General features: G+C 40.7%; 1 protein-coding gene across 2 annotated transcripts in view; it reads right to left on the bottom strand.

The window, feature by feature from the left end:
* kcnk2b (potassium channel, subfamily K, member 2b) overlaps positions 1-23,835 on the bottom strand; it is a 71,325-nt gene extending 47,490 nt beyond the window's left edge. The window contains exons 1-3 of one of the 2 annotated variants that reach the window (XM_060906895.1): positions 23,642-23,835; positions 16,384-16,694; positions 1,623-1,740 (exon numbers count right to left, since the gene is read on the bottom strand). In XM_060906895.1, coding sequence (XP_060762878.1) covers positions 1,623-1,740; positions 16,384-16,694; position 23,642 — 430 coding nt within the window. In that variant the 5' untranslated portion in view covers positions 23,643-23,835. Of the gene's footprint in view, positions 1-1,622; positions 1,741-16,383; positions 16,695-23,641 lie in introns of those variants that run through there. The other variant, XM_060906901.1, reaches the window with a different exon arrangement.
* Between the last annotated feature and the right edge of the window lie 233 nt (positions 23,836-24,068).

Below are 24,068 nucleotides of genomic sequence, written 5' to 3'. Positions count from 1 at the left end.
TTTTGGATGTACTGCAGGCAATTGAGCAATGTGGCAGGGAGACCATAAAAGAGAGAATTGCAATAGTCAAGACGAGAAAAAATAAACGCATTCTTAGTAACTAGTTTAAAATTGGGTTCAAACGTAAGGGTGGAGTCAAAGAGAACTCCAAGGTTTTTATAACTTGGGAAGGATTAATAGACACACCATCAACATCAATAGTGAAACTGGAGAAGTTCAGAACCTGTCTTTTGTTACCTACTAATAGAACCTCCGTTTTGCTAGCATTAAGTTTAAGGCAGTCCTTATACAACCATTGCTTAAGGTCAGTGATGCAAGTCCTCAGCAGCTGAACAGAGGCTATGGAAGGGGTGCTAGTGATGTAGATTTGAATGTCATCAGCATAACAATGAAAGTTAAGGCCATGGTTACGAATAATCTGGTCTATAAGAGAAATATATAAGAAGGGGACCAAGGACAGAACCCTGAGGCACACCTTGAGCAACAGTAACAGTGGATGATTTATGAACATCAATAGAGATGAGCTGTTGCCTGTTTGCTAGATATGACTGAAACCAGGCTAAAGCTAAGCCAGTAATACCAAAAGAAGATAGTCTGGAAATGAGTATCTCATGATGTACAGTGTCAAAGGCAGCCGTGAGGTCCAAGGGAACAAGGACATTGAGATGACCAACATCAGTGGAGAGCAGGAGGTCATTAACAACTCTTAAGAAAGCAGATTCAGTGCTATGCAGATTGCGAAAGCCTGACTGAAAGGGTTCATAGAAATCATTACGAGCAAGGAAAGTATGAAGTTGAGAGGCTACAACTTGCTCCATTTGTTTATCGAGAAAATCTAGAACGGTGCATGGTCGAGTGCATATCTCCACCAAGCCACATGGTATCAACATCAAAATCAAAATCACTTAAACCGAGGATAATACTAAAACTGTCCACCAAATATCATCCAAATCCGTTCACTACTTTTTGAGTTATGTTGGGAACAAACAAACAAATGAAGGTGCAAACAAAGTTGGCGGAGGTAACTAGGCTTAATATGGAGTGATCTCATCTCATTATCTCTAGCCGCTTTATCCTTCTACAGGGTCGCAGGCAAGCTGGAGCCTATCCCAGCTGACTACGGGCGAAAGGCGGGGTACACCCTGGACAAGTCGCCAGGTCATCACAGGGCTGACACATAGACACAGACAACCATTCACACTCACATTCACACCTACGGTCAATTTAGAGTCACCAGTTAACCTAACCTGCATGTCTTTGGACTGTGGGGGAAACCGGAGCACCCGGAGGAAACCCACGCGGACACGGGGAGAACATGCAAACTCCGCACAGAAAGGCCCTCGCCGGCCCCGGGGCTCGAACCCAGGACCTTCTTGCTGTGAGGCGACAGCGCTAACCACTACACCACCGTGCCGCCCTTAATATGGAGTGATGCGTGAGTTAATTAGGAAAGATGTGCCCGGGTTAATTTGTTTCTATGTTCTTAATAGCTCACCCACTCAAAATGGCCACACCCATAGTACAAATGTTTCAATGAACCTGCCTTTATATTCTCAGAAAAGGAAGTATTCAAAGGAAGACTTGCTAATGTATCATCGATAGTGTGGCAGTGTGTGTAATACCTATAGTGGTGATAACAGTCCCGGCAAAGAAGAAGGAGCTGCTCAGATCCCATAAACTTGTCACATTGGACGAATTTCCAGAAGGGTTCACACCCGTGCGGATGGCTGACATCACTTGCTGCAAACAACAGACAACAAACAACAGACGGTCTTCATATATACTGTATATTCAGAATGATCTGGGGAAAAGTGACACTTTTATAGAAAATTCCTCTCACCATAAATCTGCCAGGACATGCTTGGGTCTAAGGGGTGTTTTCTGAATATTTTTGTATAAATGTTGTATTATGGAGTGGTGTGATAGTTGACGGAAGATTCAGGATGTCAAATCTGTCGAATCCGTCAGCTGTCAGGTTATAGCCCTATGAAAATCCATGACCTTGAGTTTGACCTTTCAAAGTCATTCAAGGTCAAAGGTCATGGTGGCAACTGAAAGCCCATATGCGACTTCTTATTTGTGGATAATGGTAAACATCTGGCTATCATGAACCATTTTAAAGTTATAGCCATTTGAAAATCCATGAAAGGCCATATGGGAGTTCCTATACGCTCATAATAGTAAACATCTGTCTATCGGCAACTGTTTTTGAGTTCTAATGGAAAATGTTATTTTGACCGATGACCTTGACCCCCCACGACCTTTAACCCCCAACAGCTATGGAGACTGTCCAAGCTACCCCATCATGCAGCATGTGGTTTGAAGCAGAATTAAAAGATGCACATTTTGGTTTGAAGTCAAAATAATGAATTTGAAGAAAGTTATCGAAAAAAAGATTTTGATCTTTCAGGTGACCTTTACCCGATCACCCCCAAAATTTAATCAGGTAATCCCCGGACTATTGCCGACGTACCCTGAAAATCGGAAGTGAATCAGTACAACCACGTAGATGCTAGATTGTTAACAGACAGACACACAAACAAACAAACAAACTGATTATAATACCTCGCCCCATTGACTCCATTACGGGTAAGGTAAAAAACGCTAACTCCTACCAAGTTGTTGTTTTTTGTTAGAGTTTTGCACCTTATTGATCAATTTCACTTACCGTTTTTTTTTTTTTTTTTGCCAAGCCTGACAGCTTACCCATAACATACTGTATATTTAACCAAGAATCATTTCACCTGCCTATCATGGACATTATCAGGAAATTACTCCGTGACAATTATATTATACACACACACACACCACCACCACCACCATCACCAACACACACATATCTTATCTTGTTTTGGAGGTGGAATGGAAAGTCCAGCCTGCTTCATTTTCCCACAACAGATGTTCATTAATAACTCAGTGTGTTTGTGTCTCCATGAGCTACATTTATATATTTTGCGTTATTATAAATGATTACAGGGAACAATCATCTCTCTCCAGTTTTCTGGTACTTTCTCGTTCTTTCATGAATATTTCCTAGAACTGCAGAGCCTGGGTATGGACTTGCTACACACACATAAACCTCATGCACACGCAAGCTTTGGATAATTTGTCCTAGAAAAATGGATCTTTTCGTAAGGGAACACATTGATCGCCGCCAGGCAGAAAAGCATGGTAAACACACTCACACACCATTTTCTTTGTTTCAGTGGATTTGAAATGAAGGCATCGAGATGTAATTGAAGTGTAGACTTTCAGCCTTTATTCAAGACTTTTAAAAGAAAAGGAATTCTGGCCATTTTTTCATATATCCCTGCATTTTCACAGCCTCAAAAGTAATTTGTCCAACTGCTTGAGAAACCATTTTGAGCAGGCCCATTTCCTTTTTGGTCCAGAGTTGCTTCCAAGTGCTGAATTTCTATTTGGTCACTGTTCATGGGAACTCTCAATAAGGTCAGGAGGCCTCATGACTGACCATCTCCGATTTGTTCCATACTTTCACAAACTAATGTTATTATTCCCAGTAAACACCATACAAAATTTCAGCCTTATATCTTTATTAGTTTTTGAGATATTGGGGCTTTAAAAAATGGGGTGTGACACTGATTTTACTGTAAAAATGAGTGGTATGGAAAAAGATGCCAAGTTCAACAAGTCATTACTTTTGAACTGTTCATGCTAGATACATGAAATTTTCAGGAGTTGTTCTTAGGTACAAGATGTCTTTAACTACTATAAAAGAAGATCCACGGTTGCATATTTGTCAGTTTATAGCTTGCTGAAGACTGTAAAAAACAAACAAACAAACAAACAAACAAACAAACAAACAAACAAACAAACAATTGTTTGTGCTTTGGAGCAGTTTTGGCCCTCTGTATTTCCACACTTAAGCATATCAGATCCTTCAAATTTTGGTATTTATATCTCATGTTGTAGTACTATTTTGGTGACTAAGTATTTTTCTAAAAGAAATTACATTTTCTGATTTATGAGGCATTCAAAATGAAAAAAAAAATCATTTCTCGCCTATGTTTCAGATGCATATTTCTCATATATGACAAGGTCTACCATAAAAAAAGAATTATACTACTAGAAAGAGCATGTCTTCTTTAAAAATATTCACAAAATAAGAAGTTGGTATCTTGAACCAAACTATATTTATTAAGGTATCAAATACACCATGTTTTGCTACAGATGGAAACGCCATTTCAAGGCATATGATATATGCTCCAAGTAATACATAAAACCTGGAAATTGAAAAATTCATATAGATTTTCAATATTAGGCTATTATTAGCAGGAATTGTCCACAAGTAATGAATCAAATGTCTGTGAAATCAACAGTCTCTCTTGCAGATACAGTTCCTGGTAAATATGTTGTGTGTTTTTATGACCAACAATGGTGGAACAAGATGTGCAAGTAATATTCATGCATCCTCATGGTCCCTCGAAGACTTAGAGTTGGCCCAGAAGGGAGGATATCTGTTGGGTCCTTCTTGTACATATCTTGAAGATTATTGATGCTCCACTTACATCAACTGGCAGGCAATATAAACTTCCATCTGATGTTGAAAAGCAAATCAATACATTGTTTGAACTGTTCAAGTAGACAGGATTTGTTTGAAGTTTTGCTTCTACTGACACTGTAGTTTGTTTAAATTGTAGAACTGGGTATGGTAAAACCTGCAGAATAAAGATAAGCTGAATATTTAGACATAAAATACAAATATTAGTTCTCTGATACAATTTTGCGATTGTATTTTAAGTCCAGTGGCTCTATATTTTACATTTCTCTTTGTGGTGAAACATGGTGTATTTGATACCTTAATAAATATAGTTTGATTCAAGATACCAACTTCATATTTTGTGAATATATTAAAGAAGACATGCTCTTTCCAGTGGTATAATTCTTTTTTATGGTAGACCTTGTCATACATGAGCAATATGCATTTGAAATATAGGCATGACATGATTTTTTTCATTTTTAATGACTCATAAATCAGAAAATTTTAATTCTTCTAGAAAAATACTTAGTCAGCAAAATAGTACTACAACATGAGAAATAAATACCAAAATTTGAAAGATCTGATTTGCTACAATGTGGAAATACAGAGGGCCAAAACTGCTCCAAAGCACAATTGATTTTTTTTTTACAGTTTTCAGCAAGCTATAAACTGACAAATATGCAACCGTGGATCTTCTTTTATAGTAGTTAAAGACATCTAGTACCTAAGAACAACTCCTGAAAATTTCATGCATCTAGCATGAATAGTTCAAAAGTAATGACTTGTTGAACTTAGCATCTTTTTCCATACCACTCATTTTTACAGTAAAATCAGTGTCACGCCCCATTTTTTAAAGCCCCAATATCTCAAAAACTAATAAAGATATAAGGCTGAAATTTTGTACAGTGTTTACGAGGAATAATAACATTAGTTTGTGAAAGTATGAAACAAATCAGAGGTGGTCAGTCAGGAACATTTTCTAAAATTTTGTAATTTGAGGTGGATTTACCCAATATGCAGTCCACAAAAAACAAAACCGGCCAATCAGAGACATGGCTGAAACATTAGGAATGGCCAAATCAACAATTTGGTCCAGCAACACCAAAAGGCCTGGAAGACCATGGAGGTTAATTCAAGTAGATGATCGCAGAATTCTTTCCTTGGTGAAGAAAAGCCAGCCATATATTTCATTGTCCAGTGAGCTGTTATTCCATGATGTATATATGTCAATATAATTTACTTTAATTAGGTTTAGTAAGTTAAATTTAATTAAGCTAAGTAACTGCATTATGAGAATCTGTACAGAAGGCGTTTCCATTTTTCTCAGCAGTATCAGTGTCCACTGAGTTATTATCATCCTTTTTCCAAGCACTTTTATTTAATTTCATTTACTATAAGGGTGGAATAATACAACGAGATCATCGATGATGGCGTAGCTCACTCCGGCCCTGTCTAGTCCAGAAGAAACAATCTAAAGTGGGCCACCTTGAGCAATAAATGTTGCGAGCTATATACACTATATACAAGCTATATACACCCTAGGAATACCTACCTATTTGCCAGAAAGAATCCAAAACGGCAAGGAATTGGCCGGGAAGAAGCGATTTTTGTTGAACTGCTCATTAAGTCCATAACTTCATTAATAATTGCAATTAAGCAAATCTGTGTAGAAGTTATATGCACCCTAGGTACCCCTACATTCATGCCAGAAAGAATCAAAATCGGTGAAGAATTGAGGGAGAAGAAGCAATTTGTGTGGAACCTCCTCATTAGGGATTGATTAATTGCTCCATATCTTCCTTATTAATTGCAATTAAGCAAATTTGGGTAGAAGCTATATGCACCCCAGGCAGACCTACCTTCCTGCCAAAAAGAATAAAAATCGGTGAAGAATTGAGACAGAAGAAGTGATTTTCATAAAATGTGGACAATGACGGACAGACGACAGACAGCACATGATGGGAAGCTTATCGCCTGTCGGCTGGATGAGCTAATAAGAATAAAACTGCCCTGCGATAGACTGCCGATCTGCTCAGGGTCCCCACCTCCAGTCCCTAGTCCCATACTGGTACATGCTTAGAAAACACCATAACCTGTGAAGGTGAGTGCCATGTATAGCCTCGGGTTTTTTTTTTTACTGACCTATAACACACACAGACGTACAATCAATAGCATGTAAGTGTCAGGGTTATAGCCAGTGCATTCTATGACATCATGGTGAATGAGACTGAAAAAACATGGAAGGAGAGCGGAGAGAAAGAAAAAAAAGAGAGCAATATTGATTTTCTCTGCATGGCTGATTTCATACTTTTTTAAAAAAAAATCCTTATATTGATATGACCTCTGCATTTCAAAATATGCCCTTGCTTACACACACCCTTCATTTTTTAATCAATCTCTCTCTCTTTCTCTCTCTCTCTCTGCTGTCCATTTTTTTAAATTATTACTACAGTATCTAATTTTATTATACAATATGTACACCGATCAGCCATAATATTTAAAACCACCTGTCTAATATTGTGTCAGTCCCTCTTGTGCCACTAAAACAGCTCTGACCCATCAAGCATGGACTCCACAAGACCTCTGAAGGTGTGCTCTGGTATCTGGCACCAAGATGTTATCAACAGCTCCTTGAAGTCCTGTAAGTTGCGAGATGGGGCCTCCATAGATCAGACTTGTTTGTCCAGCACATCCCACAGATGCTTGATCAGATTAAGATCTGTGGAATTTGGAGGTCAAGTCAACACCTTGAACTCTTTGGCATGTTCCTCAAACCATTCCTGAACAATTTTCGCAGTGTGTCAGGGGCATTACCCTGGTGGAAGAAGCCACCGCAATTATGGAATACTGTTCCCATGAAGAGGTGCACTTGGTCTGCAACAGTGTTTAGGTAGGTAGGTGGTACGTGTCAAAGGAACATCCAGATGAATGCCAGGACCCAAGGTTTCCCTGCAGAACAGTGCCCAGAGCAGCACACTGCCTCTGCCAGCTTGCCGCCTTCCCATAGTACATCCTGGTGCCAGGTCTTACTCTTCCCAAGGTAAGTGATGCACACACCCAGCCATCCATATGACATAAAAGAAAATGTGATTCATCAGACCTTTTTTCAGCAATTTGTTCTGCAGTAGCTATTCTGTGAGATTGGACCAGACGGGTTAGCCTTCACTCCATGTTGATGAGCCTTTGACACCTGTGACCTTGTTGCCGGTTCACCAGTTGTCCTTCCTTGGACCGCTTTTGGTAGGCACTGACCACTGCACACCAGGAACACCCCACAAGATGTGCCGTTTTGGAGATGCTCAGACCTAGTCATCTAGCCATCACAATTTGGCCCTTGTCAAAGTCGCTCAGGTCCTTATGCTTGTCCATTTTTCCTGCTTCCAACATATCAACTTCAAGAACTAACCATTTTCTTGCTGCCTAATATATCCCACCCCTTGACAGGTGCCACTGTAATGAGATAATCAATGTTATTCACTTCACCTGTCAGGAGTTTTAATTTTATGGCTGATTGGTGTATTAGACTCTTAGAACAGAATTAGAGTAAAATTTTTTACTTTAAACTTAAAACATCCATCCATCCATCCATCCATCCATTTTCTTCCACTTATCCGAAGTTGGGTCACAGTGGCAGCAGGCTAAGCAGGGTATTCCAGGTGTCCTTCTCCTCAGCAATGCTTTCCAGTTCCTCCTTGGGGATCCCAAGGTGCTCCCAGGCCAGATGATATCCTGGAGCCAGACCTGGGAAGGGAGCTCGCCGGCAAGCGTCTGGTGGCCGGGCCTTGGCCCATGAAGCCCGGCCTGGTGCAGCCTGAAGAAATTACATGGAGCCACTGCCATGTGGGCTCACCACCCACAAGGACAGGCATTGGGGTCAGGTGCATTGTGAGCCGAGTGGCAGGCAAAGGCAGTAGCCTAGGCGTGCTGATCCTCGGCAGCGAAATTTAAAACACTTAACAAATTTGACATATACAGTATACCCATTGGAAAGTCTGAAGATGCTTAAAATAAAAATGAAAACCAAAATACAAAAACAATGAAAATTATCATAATAAATTACAATAATACAACAGCTTATGGATGTACAGTATTACTATAATAATGGAAAAGTCATGTTTTTACGTGCACATGGATTCCCAGGAGTTCAAGATGGGTGAGTGGGAGGGATGGTATTACTCTGTCCCCTGTCAATCAGAGTGATTAACCAATCATGGGTATCTCTGAGCTCATGGATGTGAAAGAAGATAGACAGCGCTGACAGTAGTATGAACAGCGTATCGAAAAGATGCATCATGTGTCTCAGAGGAAACGTGCTAGTCTTCGCCATCCCTGATACAATCGTTGGTAGCTGTGATGTGATAGGGTGGAGCAAGCTAGTGAGTGGAACTTGGTAAATAATGAAGTTGCAGGAAACAAATTTCATTGCAGTTTTGGAAATCACAGCCTACCATTATTAGTACTGCAGTCTCATAGTTATTGGTCAGTTGAATTGAATAGATTTAATCCGAACTAATCCAAAAATGAATAGCCCTATAGATCATTTTAATGTGCATTTGACATGGGCAAGACTTGAACATGCAAGTTCAGATTTTTCTTATTCTTGGATTATGTGCAAGAAGCCAAGAATCATCATCACACTCACAGTTGTGGAACAGCCTTCCAAATAGTGTTCAGGACTCAGACACAGTCTCAGTGTTTAAGTCTAGGCTGAAAACATCTGTTTAGTTGAGCCTTTTGTTAATAGTTTTTATTTGACAAAGGAATAGATCTGGAGGGTCCTCAGGCATAGAGTATTTTGGTAAACTGGGATGTACGGATGCTGTTGTCCCCCACTGTCACTCACTCACTCAGGTTTGTTGACAGTGTAGTGGCTGGCTGCTTTATGTCCCAGGGCTCCCTCATGTCTGGGTTACCTTCTGGCTCTCCCTTTTAGTTATGTTGTTGTATTTAGTCTTGCCGGGGTCCCTGATTGCACTCCGTGTAAAATGTATACTGTTCTTAACCATAAGGTGACAACGGGAATACATAACAACCTGGGTCCCCCATCTCTTCCATCTGTCCCTCTCTGAGTTACATGTCGATCCTGATACACCAGTGATGCTGACCTCTTCTGCTCCTCGGACCTGCCTGATGCCCTACTGCTCGCTGGAGTCTCATCACATTGCCCCTGTGGAGGATGGCCCCATATGGACAGCCAAAAGTTGCACTTGGAAGATGGCTCTGGACACTTACAGTAATACATTTACTGTATGTCTGAGGACTGCAGTTGACTTGCTAACTTTAGGACTGCAGTTGTCAGTTTTGCACTCAAGTTTCCATCAATGAACAGTTTATAACTTTAACAAAACAGACTTCATGTTAAAACTATAATGATTTTCCTGGTTTCACAGTTATACTTTGTGACTCTATAGGATACAGTTATAGAAGCGAGTTATTTATAATCACGCTATCTATTATCACCCAAATGAGGATGGGTTCCCTTTTGAGTCTGGTTCCTCTCAAGGTTTCTTCCTGAGGGAGTTTTTCCTTGCCACCATTGCCACAGGCTTGATCATCGGGGATAAATCAGGAATAAAATTAGCTCATGTTTAAAGCCTTTAATTTTCTGTAAAGCTGCTTTGCGACAATGTCCATTGTTAAAAGCGCTATACAAATAAACTTGACTTGAAACTTGGCTTGACATTCCATCAAGTTAAGTCAAAGTCCCTTCCACGCCAGGATCTGGTCTTCCCAGGCAGTCTCCGGTCCCAGTACTAACCAGTTCTTTGAGGTATATGGGTGCGGCGTCGATCTCCGTTTCCATAGCCTTCAGCCTCTCGCCGATACAGCTAGGGTTACAGTGGGGGGCTAGTCCTCTGTTAACCGTGAGAGTTTGACTTCCCTACTTGCATCTGTATGGCAGCATGCTTTGCCAGATGGCAATAGGTACCATTTTTATGATGGTCTTGGATATGACCTGACCATGAGTAGAACTTGCAATCTCCCGGTCAAGAGGTGGACACACTAAGCACTAGGTCAACTCATGGTGTCTGACACTCCATAGCATTGGTCAAATCACAGGCAGACATGAACAAGCAAGAACAGATGGCAAGACTTTGCAAAGAGATAAACTAAACAAGAACAGGTGTCCCCATTAGGTAACAGACCAAAGACAGGACGAGGGAGGAGACAAGACTAGAGTGTCAATATGACCTGAAATAAACTGGAGAGAGAACTTGGTCTGAGGAATTTACTTTAAAGGTGAAGACTGGCTTCGGATATTATTCATTTTACTTTGAGAGTTTGCTTGAGGCTTTGGATGCTATGTTCGTATTTAATTCATTGTTTTGTTTGATTTGATTCTGATTAAATTTGCTGACTTTTTTCCCCCTCGCATTTCCCCATTCCTTCATACATAATTCCTCATAAAATGTGCAACATTCAGTCAGATATGATGCTGATCTCTGCCAAATATTAATAAATTAACATTCTGATTCTCTCTGTCTTTCTTTCACTCTCCTCAAGGCTACAGCACTAGGTTAACCAAGCTGAAGAAAATAAAGATTAGTAAATTAATATACAATATCTCTCTCTCTCTCTCTCTCTCTCTCTCTCTCTCAGTGCTGGAGGAAGATTACTGTTCCATTGCAGCAGGGCTTGCGCTTTCTTCACCATCTCTGCAATTTTAATTACTCCCACCGTGCAAAAACAGCACAGCCATTTTTCTTCGAAAAGGAGCACTACCATGGGAAAGACAAGATAATTGTAGGCATGATTCCCATGGGATTTCAAGATGATACTTGATATCACGTCTTTTCTTTATCCGCATGACAGCCACCTATTTAAAAACTTTCTGCTTGGATCATGCATCTTCACTATGGACCCTAAATATTTTCACTCCCCAACAAAAACAGTTTATAGCCCAGAACCCATGCTTAGTGGTTTGTGACAATATTACTAAAAGCGCTATACAGGTAAATTTGAATGGAATGAAATTAAATGAAGTTTACTCAGGCCAGTTCTGAACGTGTCTGTGAACATGCCAAGACCCGCAAATACTATACTGTACATATTGTATGGACATGTGGGACTATGTGAGTGGCGGATATTATTTGAGGTCTCTAATATCATTAATAATTCATCAGAATGTTCTGGTGAGGGGCGGCACGGTGGTGTAGTGGTTAGCGTTGTCGCCTCACAGCAAGAAGGTCCGGGTTCGAGCCCTGTGGCCGGCGAGGGTCTTTTTGTGGGGAGTTTGCATGTTCTCCCCGTGTCCGTGTGGGTTTCCTCTGGGTGCTCCGGTTTCCCCCACAGTCCAAAGACATGCAGGTTAGGTTAACTGGTGACTCTAAATTGACTGTAGGTGTGAATATGAGTGTGAATGGTTGTCTGTGTCTATGTGTCGGCCCTGTGATGACCTGGCGACTTGTCCAGGGTGTACCCCGCCTTTCGCCCATAGTCAGCTGGGATAGGCTCCAGCTTGCCTGCGACCCTGTAGAACAGGATAAAGCGGCTAGAGATAATGAGATGAGATGAGATGTTCTGGTGATGATTTTTCCCCAAAGTGTGGTCCTAATGTGAGGTGGATCTTTATGAAAGTGAATCCAGTGCTGGGTTATTGAGCAATAAATTTAATTCTGAACCCAAAGGTTTAACTGATATTAAAGATTTTGTACAAAGTGCAAAATCTGGCATTTTATCATCTAAAGCAGGTAATAACCATAGTAATGACAAAGCTTTATGCTTATTCAGAAGACACTTTACAGCCATGGGAAGCAGAAAAGCATCTCAGAATGCACAACCTTAAGGTGGATGCGTGAGAACAATAGAAGACCACATTGGGTTCCACTCATTTCAGCCAAGAACAAGAATCTGAGGCTGTAGTGGACACCAAAATTGGACAACTGTGAAGGATGAGACCTGGAGACATTTTTCCAAGTTTCAACTGAGCAGTTTGGGTGAGCCTGTGCAATTGCATCATCTCACATGAGCAGGGGCTTCTAGTCAAGTGAAGAGTGAGTGTAGATCTTAAAGCCTGTTTCCAGAAATAATTTAATTAGAGTGTGTACATAACCTCCATAACCTCCTCCGAACATGTAGCCAGAGGTCGGCTTTTTCGCAGTCTGTGGTTGTGATGGCTGAGCGGACTTCATAACATAAAATTGTCAATGATGCGTAAAAAAAAAGAAAAAAAAAGTTGATTTAATGCTCCATGATGCAATTATCATGGCCATCAGCACATCAATCAGGGTCTATATTAATGAATTCTTTTGTGCTCATCATAGATGAATCTTAGTTGTACAACCCTGATTCCAAAAAAGTTGGGACAAAGTACAAATTGTAAATAAAAACGGAATGCAATGATGTGGAAGTTTCAAAATTCCATATTTTATTCAGAATAGAACATAGATGACATATCAAATGTTCAAACTGAGAAAATGTATCATTTAAAGAGAAAAATTAGGTGATTTTAAATTTCATGACAACAACACATCTCAAAAAAGTTGGGACAAGGCTATGTTTACCACTGTGAGACATCCCCTTTTCTCTTTACAACAGTCTGTAAACGTCTGGGGACTGAGGAGACAAGTTGCTCAAGTTTAGGGATAGGAATGTTAACCCATTCTTGTCTAATGTAGGATTCTAGTTGCTCAACTGTCTTAGGTCTTTTTTGTCGTATCTTCCGTTTTATGATGCGCCAAATGTTTTCTATGGATGAAAGATCTGGACTGCAGACTGGCCAGTTCAGTACCCGGACCCTTCGTCTACGCAGCCATGATGCTGTAATTGATGCAGTATGTGGTTTGGCATTGTCATGTTGGAAAATGCAAGGTCTTCACTGAAAGAGACGTCGTCTGGATGGGAACATATGTTGCTCTAGAACCTGGATATACCTTTCAGCATTGATGGTGTCTTTCCAGATGTGTAAGCTGCCCATGCCACACGCACTAATGCAACCCCATACCATCAGAGATGCAGGCTTCTGAACTGAGCGCTGATAACAACTTGGGTCGTCCTTCTCCTCTTTAGTCTGAATGACACGGCGTCCCTGATTTCCATAAAGAACTTCAAATTTTGATTTGTCTGACCACAGAACAGTTTTCCACTTTGCCACAGTTCATTTTAAATGAGCCTTGGCCCAGAGAAGACGTTTGCGCTTCTGGATCATGTTTAGATACGGCTTCTTCTTTGAACTATAGAGTTTTAGCTGGCAACGGCAGATGCACGGTGAATTGTGTTCACAGATAATGTTCTCTGGAAATATTCCTGAGCCCATTTTGTGATTTCCAATACAGAAGCATGCCTGTATGTGATGCAGTGCCGTCTAAGGGCCCGAAGATCACGGGCACCCAGTATGGTTTTCCGGCCTTGACCCTTACGCACAGAGATTCTTCCAGATTCTCTGAATCTTTTGATGATATTATGCACTGTAGATGATGATACGTTTAAACTCTTTGCAATTTTACACTGTCGAACTCCTTTCTGATATTGCTCCACTATTTGTCGGCACAGAATTAGGGGGATTGGTGATCCTCTTCCCAGCTTTACTTCTGAGAGCTGCTGCCACTCCAAGATGCTCTTTTTATACCCAGTCATGTTAATGACCTATTGCCAATTGACCTAATGAGTTGCAATTTGGTCCTCCAGCTGTTCCTTTTTTGTACCTTTAACTTTTCCAGCCTCTTATTGCCCCTGTCCCAACTTTTTTGAGATGTGTTGCTGTCATGAAATTTCAAATGAGCCAATATTTGGCATGAAATTTCAAAATGTCTCACTTTCGACATTTGATATGCTGTCTATGTTCTATTGTGAATACAATATCAGTTTTTGAGATTTGTAAATTATTGCATTCCGTTTTTATTTACAATTTGTACTTTGTCCCAACTTTTTTGGAATCGGGGTTGTAGTATAACCTCAACCCTGGAGCTGTTAAGGTTTTTTTTTCTTTTTTGAAAGCAATATCATCTCATATGTTGATGTGTTCATATGTGTGAATATTAGCTTTGATTCTTCAAAGAAAAGCCTGAGTAATTTCAGTCTAAGCTTAATCCTTCTGAAAAAACAAACAAACAAGCCTTTTGTGACACCTGTACATTCACCTGAGTATCCAACACTGCAGCCTCGCTTGTGTTTGCTTCACATGAAAACTTTAAATGAGGTAATTTTTGTCTCTAATATAGCGCATGTGTTTTTAGAGGAACATAATATGACTGTGATGTAAAGTGAGTCATTGCTCATTCTTGTCCCCTGCTAACTCTGCCCTTTTTATTCCCCTTTGTGTCACAGTGTGGTGCTGAAAAGCCTGGCTCGAGAGGAAGTCAAAATAAAGCAATCAGAGGATGAGAGATTTGCTGCGTATTCTTTTCATCTTTATGTCTTTTTAATGCTGAATGAAAGTATTCACAAATGGTGGTGTGTGGTTCTTTGTTTCCAGAAGATGCCTGGAAAGCACCTTGGAAATGAACTCTGATATTTTTATTGTATGTTTGACAGCAAGGTTTTTCTTATGTAAGTGGACAGCATTGAGACACCAAGATTTAATCTCAAACCTTGACAGATGGATGCTCTGGGGACTGAAGAACACATGAGGAGTCAATAATAGCCTCTGACAGAGCTGAAGGCAATGATCAACATTAATCTCTAATTAGAAATGGACTGGCTGCCCATGATAGATAAAGGGTTGGAGTTAGCATATATGTCCTTCAGACAGAGAAAGAGAAAAGATAAAGAGGAAAAATGCAAAGAAAGTAGAGTTGTAGGCTAGCTGATGGTGTTTTATCCTCAGGAATGTGGTGGATCTGGGGGCAAAGCAGGAATACACCATGGATTGGACACCAATCAGTCCAATCATACACGCTTATTCGGCAATTTAGCATAATCGATCAACTTACCAATATGTTTTTGAGAGGTTGGAGAAAAACAGAGACTCAGAAGTAAACCCAGGTGGAAAAAAAGAGATGACGTATCAAGACACCCCATGGCGCCAACATAACATCCACCATCGATATGGTGTATATACTGTAATTAAACACAATATTCCATAAATGTTAACCTACCAGACCTACCAGACTTGGCGATTATGTGAGAGTCCATGTCCTGGAGATTAGTTCACAATCCAGAATCAAAAGTCAAACAATTCAAACCAAGGACATAAACAAAAACATCAAAACCAACAGAGAAAATCCAAAGAATAGCCCAAACTAAGCAAAGGTCAGAAACACAATGAGGCATATACAGAAATAAATAAGGCTTTGCACTGACAACACTCACCTTTATACAGGCTGTGAACAGGAAACAACTATGACAAGAGAAGGAGTGTCTATGAATCCGAGGAATGACCTGACAGATATGACACTTACAGTATATGTACACTTGTTATGGCTATTTTCCAGCCAAAACTGCATTTTAATTGGAGTCATTTTCAGATTGGAAATTCTCATCCCCACATAAATCGATGTTGTTCAACTAATCAAGCAACTTGGAGGAAGCCAATAGAGGAAGACAGACAGGAACAGATGTCAACACAATGGAAACCATAAGCTGTAAGGGAAAAATAATCCTGATTCCTGATTAAAATGTTAATATCAGGTCGAAAACACACAGCGAGCACAACTTGACAACTAGTTTCCTTCAAAAACTGGCCTGGCTGCTGTCCATGGTCCTGAAATCGACCTGAAGATTCGAACACTTTTGCTTTCTCCAGTGTTTGACCTTGATTTTTCAGTTAATGAGAAAAAATATATAGATAGATAAAACAGTATGATTACACCACAGGCAGACTACATCTGTGTGTGAATGTGTGTGTGTGTGAAGATTTTATTCCCTGGGACGCTCCAAAGCACACTGATAGTAATAATCATGGCTACATTTGCATTGTGTGAAGTGTGAGTTGCTTTCCTCACCTTCACTAAGTCTTCCAGCTCAGTGGAGTTGACGCAGGGGTGATCGATGAGAAACTGAAGCTTCTGGTTTAGGATGGCGAGTTTCTGCAAGTTCTCGTTCGGCTGCTCCAGAGCCTTGAACACTGTGGCGCCCATGATAAGGTAGAGGACGACCAGCAGGAAGACAGTCAGCACAGTTTTCCAGCGCATGACACTGACGCGTGGCTCGAAGTCATCCTGAGTGTTCAACACCACCGGCTTGGCCGAGAAAGACAGGCGGGGCTTGGAGTTGTGGGCAGCAGCTTTGGGGTCCAGAAGGTCAGGAGCGGCCACTGATTTTGAAAGAAAGGCAGAAGTGAATGGATGATTGGATGGATTCATCTTTCCATAAGAGCTTTAAACAAGTGTTGCCAGGCAAAACAAACCTCGCCCGGCAGCACTTATTTTATACCTATATGTTGATAATGGTAATATTTCTCAATCGTCAGCTGTCAGGTTATAGCCCTATGAAAATCCATGACCTTGAGTTTGACCTTTCAAAGTCATTCAAGGTCAAAGGTCATGGTGGCAACTGAAAGCCCATATGGGATTTCTTATATGTTGATAATGGTAAACATCTGGCTATCATGAACCATTTTAAAGTTATAGCCCCTTGAACCTTTCAAGGTCAAAGATCATGGTGCCAAATGAAAGCCCATATGGCACTTCCTACAAGTTGATAATGGTAAATATCTGTCTACCATCAACCGTTTTCAGGCTACAGCCCTCTGAAAATCCATGACCTTGAGTTTAATCTTTCAAAGTCATTCAAGGTCAAAGATCATGGTGGCAACTGAAAGCCCATATGGGACTTCTTATATGTTGATAACAGTAAACATCTGGCTATCATGAACCAGTTTAAAGTTATAGCCCTCTTAAAACCCATGGCCTTCAGTTTGACCTTTCTAGGGGTGTCACGGTATGAAAATTTAACATGACGGTTATTGTGACCAAAATTATCGCGGTGTACGGTATTATCACGGTTATTTGAGTGGGCGTGGCTCAGGTTGAGTGGGCGTGGTTCAGGTTTTCAAGTTTGGACTGTGGACAAGTGGATCCTGACCTGGAAGCTACTTCGTGTGTTTCACTGACCCATTTCTACCGTCTTGTGGTGAATGACAGTTTAGCTGTTTAACTTAGGTTAGAATGGAGTTTACCTCAGAATAGCGCAAAACACCACAGCTAGTCACATTTTAAAATGCTAGCAGTGGGCGCACTTCGCAATAAAGATCATTATCAAAGTTTAACATTATTGACAGTCGGATACAACTGTTGTATTTTCCCTCGACCCGAAGTCATACGTTACTTTGTGTGTTTCACTGATCCATTTTCACCGTCTTGTGGCGAATGAAAGTTTAGCTGTGTAACTTAGCTTAGAATGGTGATGTTTACCTCAGAATAACGCTAACCACAGCTAGTGCTAGATGCATTTTAAAACTGCTAGCAGTGGCCGTCTTTCGACAATAAAGATTATCATCAAGGTCTAACATTATTGACAGTTGGAAATAATTGTTTCATCTTCCCTCGTCAAAAGTCAAAAGTTACTTTGCGCATTTCAGCTAAAACATACACGTTAACCTACCTTGCACTTGCTGTACAGATGCTGATGATGGTCTCGCAGATGAGTCATTAGATTTGATGTATTGCTGCCTTTCGCTGACACCTTTTTTCTGCACACTCTACATGCAGGAGCACCGTCATCAACAAGTTGTCCCTCCGAATTTTTGAAATATCCAAAATATTTCCACACTTCCGATTTTATCCGCTTGGAAGGCGGATAGATGTCTTCATCTTGATGACCACCACAGTCTCCTCCTTCCGCCATGCTTGAACTTCGGACAGTGAGTGAGTGAACTTGAGTGGCGTCGGCGGGAAAACTCGCACGAAAGTTCAAAGTCTCGCGAAAATGGAAGCTATCGCGGTTTTGACACTCAGAAGGTTATGGTCACCGTCAACATATTTTAGCGCAGTAACCGTGTACACCGGTAATCGTGACAGCCCTAGACCTTTCACAGTCACTCAAGGTCAAAGATCATGGTGCCAAATGAAAGCCCATATAGCACTTCTTATAAGTTGATAATGGTAAATATCTGTCTACCATCAACCGTTTTCAGGCTACAGCCCTCTGAAAATCCATGACCTTGAGTTTGACCTTTCAGGGTCACTCAAGGTCAAAGATCATGGTGCCAAATGAAAGGCCATATGGGAGTTCCTATATGCTCATAATAGTCAACATCTGTCTATCGGCAACCATTTTTGAGTTATAATGGAAAATGTGTTGTTTTGACCGAAAGGTTGACCTTTCGGGTGACCTTGACCCGATTACCTCCAAAATTTAATCAGGTAATCTACGGAGCATTGCCCGCCTACCCTGAAAATTTGAAGTCAATCAGTGTGGCCATCTAGACACTAGATTGTTAACAGACACACACACAAACGGCACTGATTAAAATACGTCACCCCGCTGACTCAGTCCCGGGCGAGGTAATAAATCTGTGAATAGTTTCTTCCACTCTTAAGTAAGGAATGAAGCATTCTGGGAGATGCTGTTATAGGAAAATAATGAATAAATGAGGCATTGTGCTTTTTATCCATTGATAGCTACTTAGTTCCTGTAGCATTAACAATACTTACGTTATTGTTTCTCAGTGTTACTGAGAAATGACAAAGTATAAACTCCTACACTGGTGTAAAACTGCTGACTCTTTCCAAAAATGTTTCCATGACACGCCATGTCAAGCCAAATATCCGTACGTTCATGAACCCTGATAGGAATTAAGATGCTGAGCCAATTTCACTGTTTACAGCACAAACCAGGTCATTTAGTCCGAATCCAGCCCTATAATAAAGACGAGTGTTATACCTATTCTGACACACTGAGCTGAAGTGGTGTTAAATGAAGTAGAAAGTTAAATTCTGCAGTGCTGAACTCCTCTGAGACTGTGAGAGCATTTCAGGACAGATTTTTTTTTTTTACAGGCTCATGTACAGATGTTTAAATGGTTGAGGCTGCCAAGTGAATGCAATTATGATAATGTCATTAATTTTTATTGTGCAAGATAAAGGCTCTGTTGCTTGTGTGCACGCATATTGTTAGCCTTAGTATCAGTGTCATTAGTTTTAGCTTTCTTTGAAATATTAGTTGGGGGGAAAAAAGTCTGGTAATATTGTGATTCTTTTTTCCTTGTGGCATTTCTGCTCTGGATGCTGGCGCAAAACACATCTTTGATTCATCAAATTATTATTCAAATTAGGTGCTTTCACGACAAATAATTTGAAATGTACATTCAGCACAACACGACGCCACTGTTTTCACTCGGGATGCATACCAGTATTCATAAAGATTAAAAAAACACTCTGATACTAATGTGTGATGCCAAGTGATCTTATGCAATGTTATCCTCGTGTACACTGTTGCACCTGTGAAATGAAATAATCTGCACTTATTTCTCAAATGATGATGGTAAATACTGTCAAACGAAACAGAATACAAACTATGCACTGCCAAAATATCTCTGTAATCCGATAAAACAGATTAAACATACAGTGGTGCTTGAAAGTTTGTGAACCCTTTAGAATTTTCTATGTTTCTGCATAAATATGACCTGAAACATCATCAGATTTTCACACAAGTCCTAAAAGTAGATAAAGAGAACCCAGTTAAACAAATGAGACAAAAATATTATACTTGGTCATTTATTTATTGAGGAAAATGATCCAATATTACATATCTGTGAGTGGCAAAAGTATGTGAACGTCTAGGATTAGCAGTTCAGAAATTAGAGTCAGGTGTTTTCAATCAATGGGATGCCAATCAGGTGTGAGTGGGCACCCTGTTTTATTTAAAGAACAGGGATCTATCAAAGTCTGATCTTCACAACACATGTTTGTGGAAGTGTATCATGGCACGAACAAAGGAGATTTCTGAGGACCTCAGAAAAAGCATTGTTGATGCTCATCAGGCTGGAAAAGGTTACAAAACCATCTCTAAAGAGTTTGGACTCCACCAATCCACAGTCAGACAGATTGTGTACAAATGGAGGAAATTCAAGACCATTGTTACCCTCCCCAGGAGTGGTCGACCAACAAAGATCACTCCAAGAGCAAGGCGTGTAATAGTCAGCGAGGTCACAAAGGACCCCAGGGTAACTTCTAAGCAACTGAAGGCCTCTCTCACATTGGCTAATGTTCATGAGTCCACCATCAGGAGAACACTGAACAACAATGGTGTGCATGGCAGGGTTGCAAGGCAAAAGCCACTGCTCTCCAAAAAGAACATTGCTGCTCATCTGCAGTTTGCTAAAGGTCACATGGACAAGCCAGAAGGCTATTGGAAAAATGTTTTGTGGACGGATGAGACCAAAATAGAACTTTTTGATTTAAATGAGAAGCGTTATGTTTGGAGAAAGGAAAACACTGCGTTCCAGCATAAGAACCTTATCCCATCTGTGAAACATGGTGGTGGTAGTATCATGGTTTGGGCCTGTTTTGCTGCATCTGGGCCAGGACAGCTTGCCATCATTGATGGAACAATGAATTCTGAATTATACCAGCAAATTCTAACGGAAAATGTCAGGACATCTGTCCATGAACTCAATATCAAGAGAAGGTGGGTCATGCAGCAAGACAACGACCCTAAGCACACAAATTGTTTGACCAAAGGATGGTTATAGAAGAATAAAGTTAATGTTTTAGAATGGCCAAGTCAAAGCCTGACCTTAATCCAATCAAAATGTTGTGGAAGGACCTGAAGCGAGCAGTTCATGTGAGGAAACCCACCAACATCCCAGAGTTGAAGCTGTTCTGTACAGATGAATAGACTAAAATTCCTCCAAGCCGGTGTGCAGGACTGATCAACAGTTACCACAAACGTTTAGTTGCAGTTAGTGCTGCACAAGGGGGTCACACCAGATACTGAAAGCAAAGGTTCACATACTTTTGCCACCCACAGATATGTAATATTGGATCATTTTCCTCAATAAATAAATGACCAAGTATAATAACAAAAACACATGTGCCACTGTTATTGGCACCCCTGGAAATTGGAGTGAACACAATGTACGGTAACTGAAGATGGACGTTTAAATTGTACATCTTTTTGAGTGTGTAGGAACTTTCAAGCTGTAACTTTTGATCCATGGCTTCCTGGATTAACTGGGGAACAAATATGATTTGACACAGAGGCTAAATTCCCTCAACATCAACATGGGAACGATTATAAAAAAAAAAAAAGCTACTCAAATGAAAATGTCCATTTCTACTGTTAGGGCAATAATAATTTTAAAAAAAGGTGGACACCAACTGGAACTGGTATAAACTCACCTGGAAGAGGAGCCAAGTTTATTTTGCCCCCATGTACAGTCAGGAGGAGGGTAAGAAAGGCAAAAGGATCAGTGTTGGTGAATTACAAGAAAAAGTAAAATCTTGGTGTTTCCAAGTCTCCAAAACCACCATCAGATGCCACCTCCATGCCAACAGATTATTTGCAAGGTTTGCCAGAAAAAAAGCCTTTTCTGTCAGTTAAATACAAACGTAAGCACCATGTTCTATGGTCTGATGGAACAAAAACCAAGCTTTTTGGCAATAAACACTCGCGATCGGTCTGGTGTAAAAAAAAAAAAGAAGGATGGCTATAACGAAAAGAGCTCAATCCCAAGTGTAAAAATATGGTGGAAGTTCTGTGATGTTTGTTTTGGGGCTGTTTTTCCTCTAAAGACCCTGGAAACCTTGTTCGGGTCCATGGCATCATGGATGGACTCCATGAAATCCCAGGACATTTTAAATCAGAATCTGGCTGCTTCTGCCAGGAAACTAAAACTGGGTCATCATTGGATCTTCCAGCAGGACAATGATCCGATGTCCAAATCAACACAAAAATGGTTCACTGAGCACAGAATCAAGCTTCTGCCCTGACCATGTCAGTCCCCTGTGAAAACCTGAAGAGTAGAGACCGCAAGAGAGGACGGAGGACCCTGGATGATCTGGAAAGATTGTGTAAAGAGGAACGGTCTCAGATGCCCTGCTCTAGATCTCCAACCTTATAAAATGTTTCGGAGATACTCAGTGCTGTTTCATGGCAAAGGAGGTTGTACGAAGTATTAAATGCAGCAATGCTAATATTAGTGGTGCAAGGTGGTAGTTTTTCTCATCTCATCTCATTATCTCTAGCCGCTTTATCCTGTTCTACAGGGTCGCAGGCAAGCTGGAGCCTATCCCAGCTGACTATGGGCGAAAGGCGGGGTACACCCTGGACAAGTCGCCAGGTCATCACAGGGCTGACACATAGACATAGACAACCATTCACACTCACGGTCAATTTAGAGTCACCAGTTAATCTAACCTGCATGTCGTTGGACTGTGGGGGAAACCGGAGCACCTGGAAAATGCTCGAACCCGAACCTTCTTGCTGTGAGGCGACAGCGCTAACCACTACACCACCGTGCCGCCCATCTTCTCATCAAGAATGCTCAATAATATCAGCACAGAAAAATGTGCTTTCATAGTTCGACTGATACGGTTAAACAAAAGAAAAGATTGCGTTGCTGTCATGACACCGTTTGTACCGGTAAATCCTGTAGGATTGAGATCCCAAATTTAGGCAGAAATGTTTTTGAAAAAAAAAAAAATCTGGGTTGTTCTTACCTTCTTTGAATGGTTTACTTTGAGCTCATATTGGAAAATGATCTTTTCCAGGTTTCTTTAAGGCTTTTTTTTTTTTCAGACATGGGGAACAGAAGAACCTTTAATGGTTCATTTTCAGTTTCAGACACAGAGGAACACTGGTGAAGAATACAGTATACAATCTCTCTCTCTCTCTCTCTCTCGCTGTCCAGCATGAAATTAACATCAAATCATTATTTTGCACACAGCCTACAGATTTAATAAATAAATAAATAAATAAATACATCTATATCTATATCTATATCTACAGTAACCTGTTACTTTTGGCTGGAGCTTGTTAGTCCTGTACAGGAATAATGACTCCCTCATTTTCAGTCTATAATGATTCAAATTGAAAATTACATCATGGTGGAAAAATAAATAATTTTTTTTTTAAATATATCTACATTTTTCAAATTATTACATAATATCCACATCATGGATGGAACTGTGAGGTGATTCTGACTAAAATGGTTCCTTTTAAATCTCTCTCTCTCTCTTTAAAAAACAAACAAACCTCAGAATTAACACCAAACAAACAAACAAAAACAAACAAATAAATTCTACTATAGCTGCTTACTTCTTTAATTCCCAGTCCCAGACGTTTGCTTTCCTTCATCAGCAGACTTTCCAGTGCGGTGTTTGCGACGCTCAGAGGACCACTTCTCCCTTTTCCGGTTCTATTTCCGTTCAGCTCGTGACTGTCGCACGCGCCGTCTTCTGAATCCGGTCTGTCTGAAGCGCGCGCTGGTTTCTGTTCTCTCTGAACCGTTATTACCCAGAACCCAGTGTCCAGGAGAAAACACATCCCCTCCTCCTCCTCCTCCTTCTTCTTCTTCTGTTAAAGACGCGCACCAGGTCGTGTTCCGGGCATCTCGTGCCAACCGGATAAGGACCGGCTCTTGTTGCTGTTGTGGCACGCGAGCGCTTCGGCTATCTGAAGTAGTGAAGGTGCAGAACTGATTCGGAACAGACGCGCGAGGCCAAGGGAGGAGGCGCTCGTGCGA

The sequence above is a fragment of the Neoarius graeffei genome, chromosome 2, assembly GCF_027579695.1.
Source record: "Neoarius graeffei isolate fNeoGra1 chromosome 2, fNeoGra1.pri, whole genome shotgun sequence".
In the NCBI taxonomy this organism is placed as follows: Eukaryota; Metazoa; Chordata; class Actinopteri; order Siluriformes; family Ariidae; genus Neoarius; species Neoarius graeffei.
This window is presented reverse-complemented; position numbering and strand designations above follow the sequence as displayed.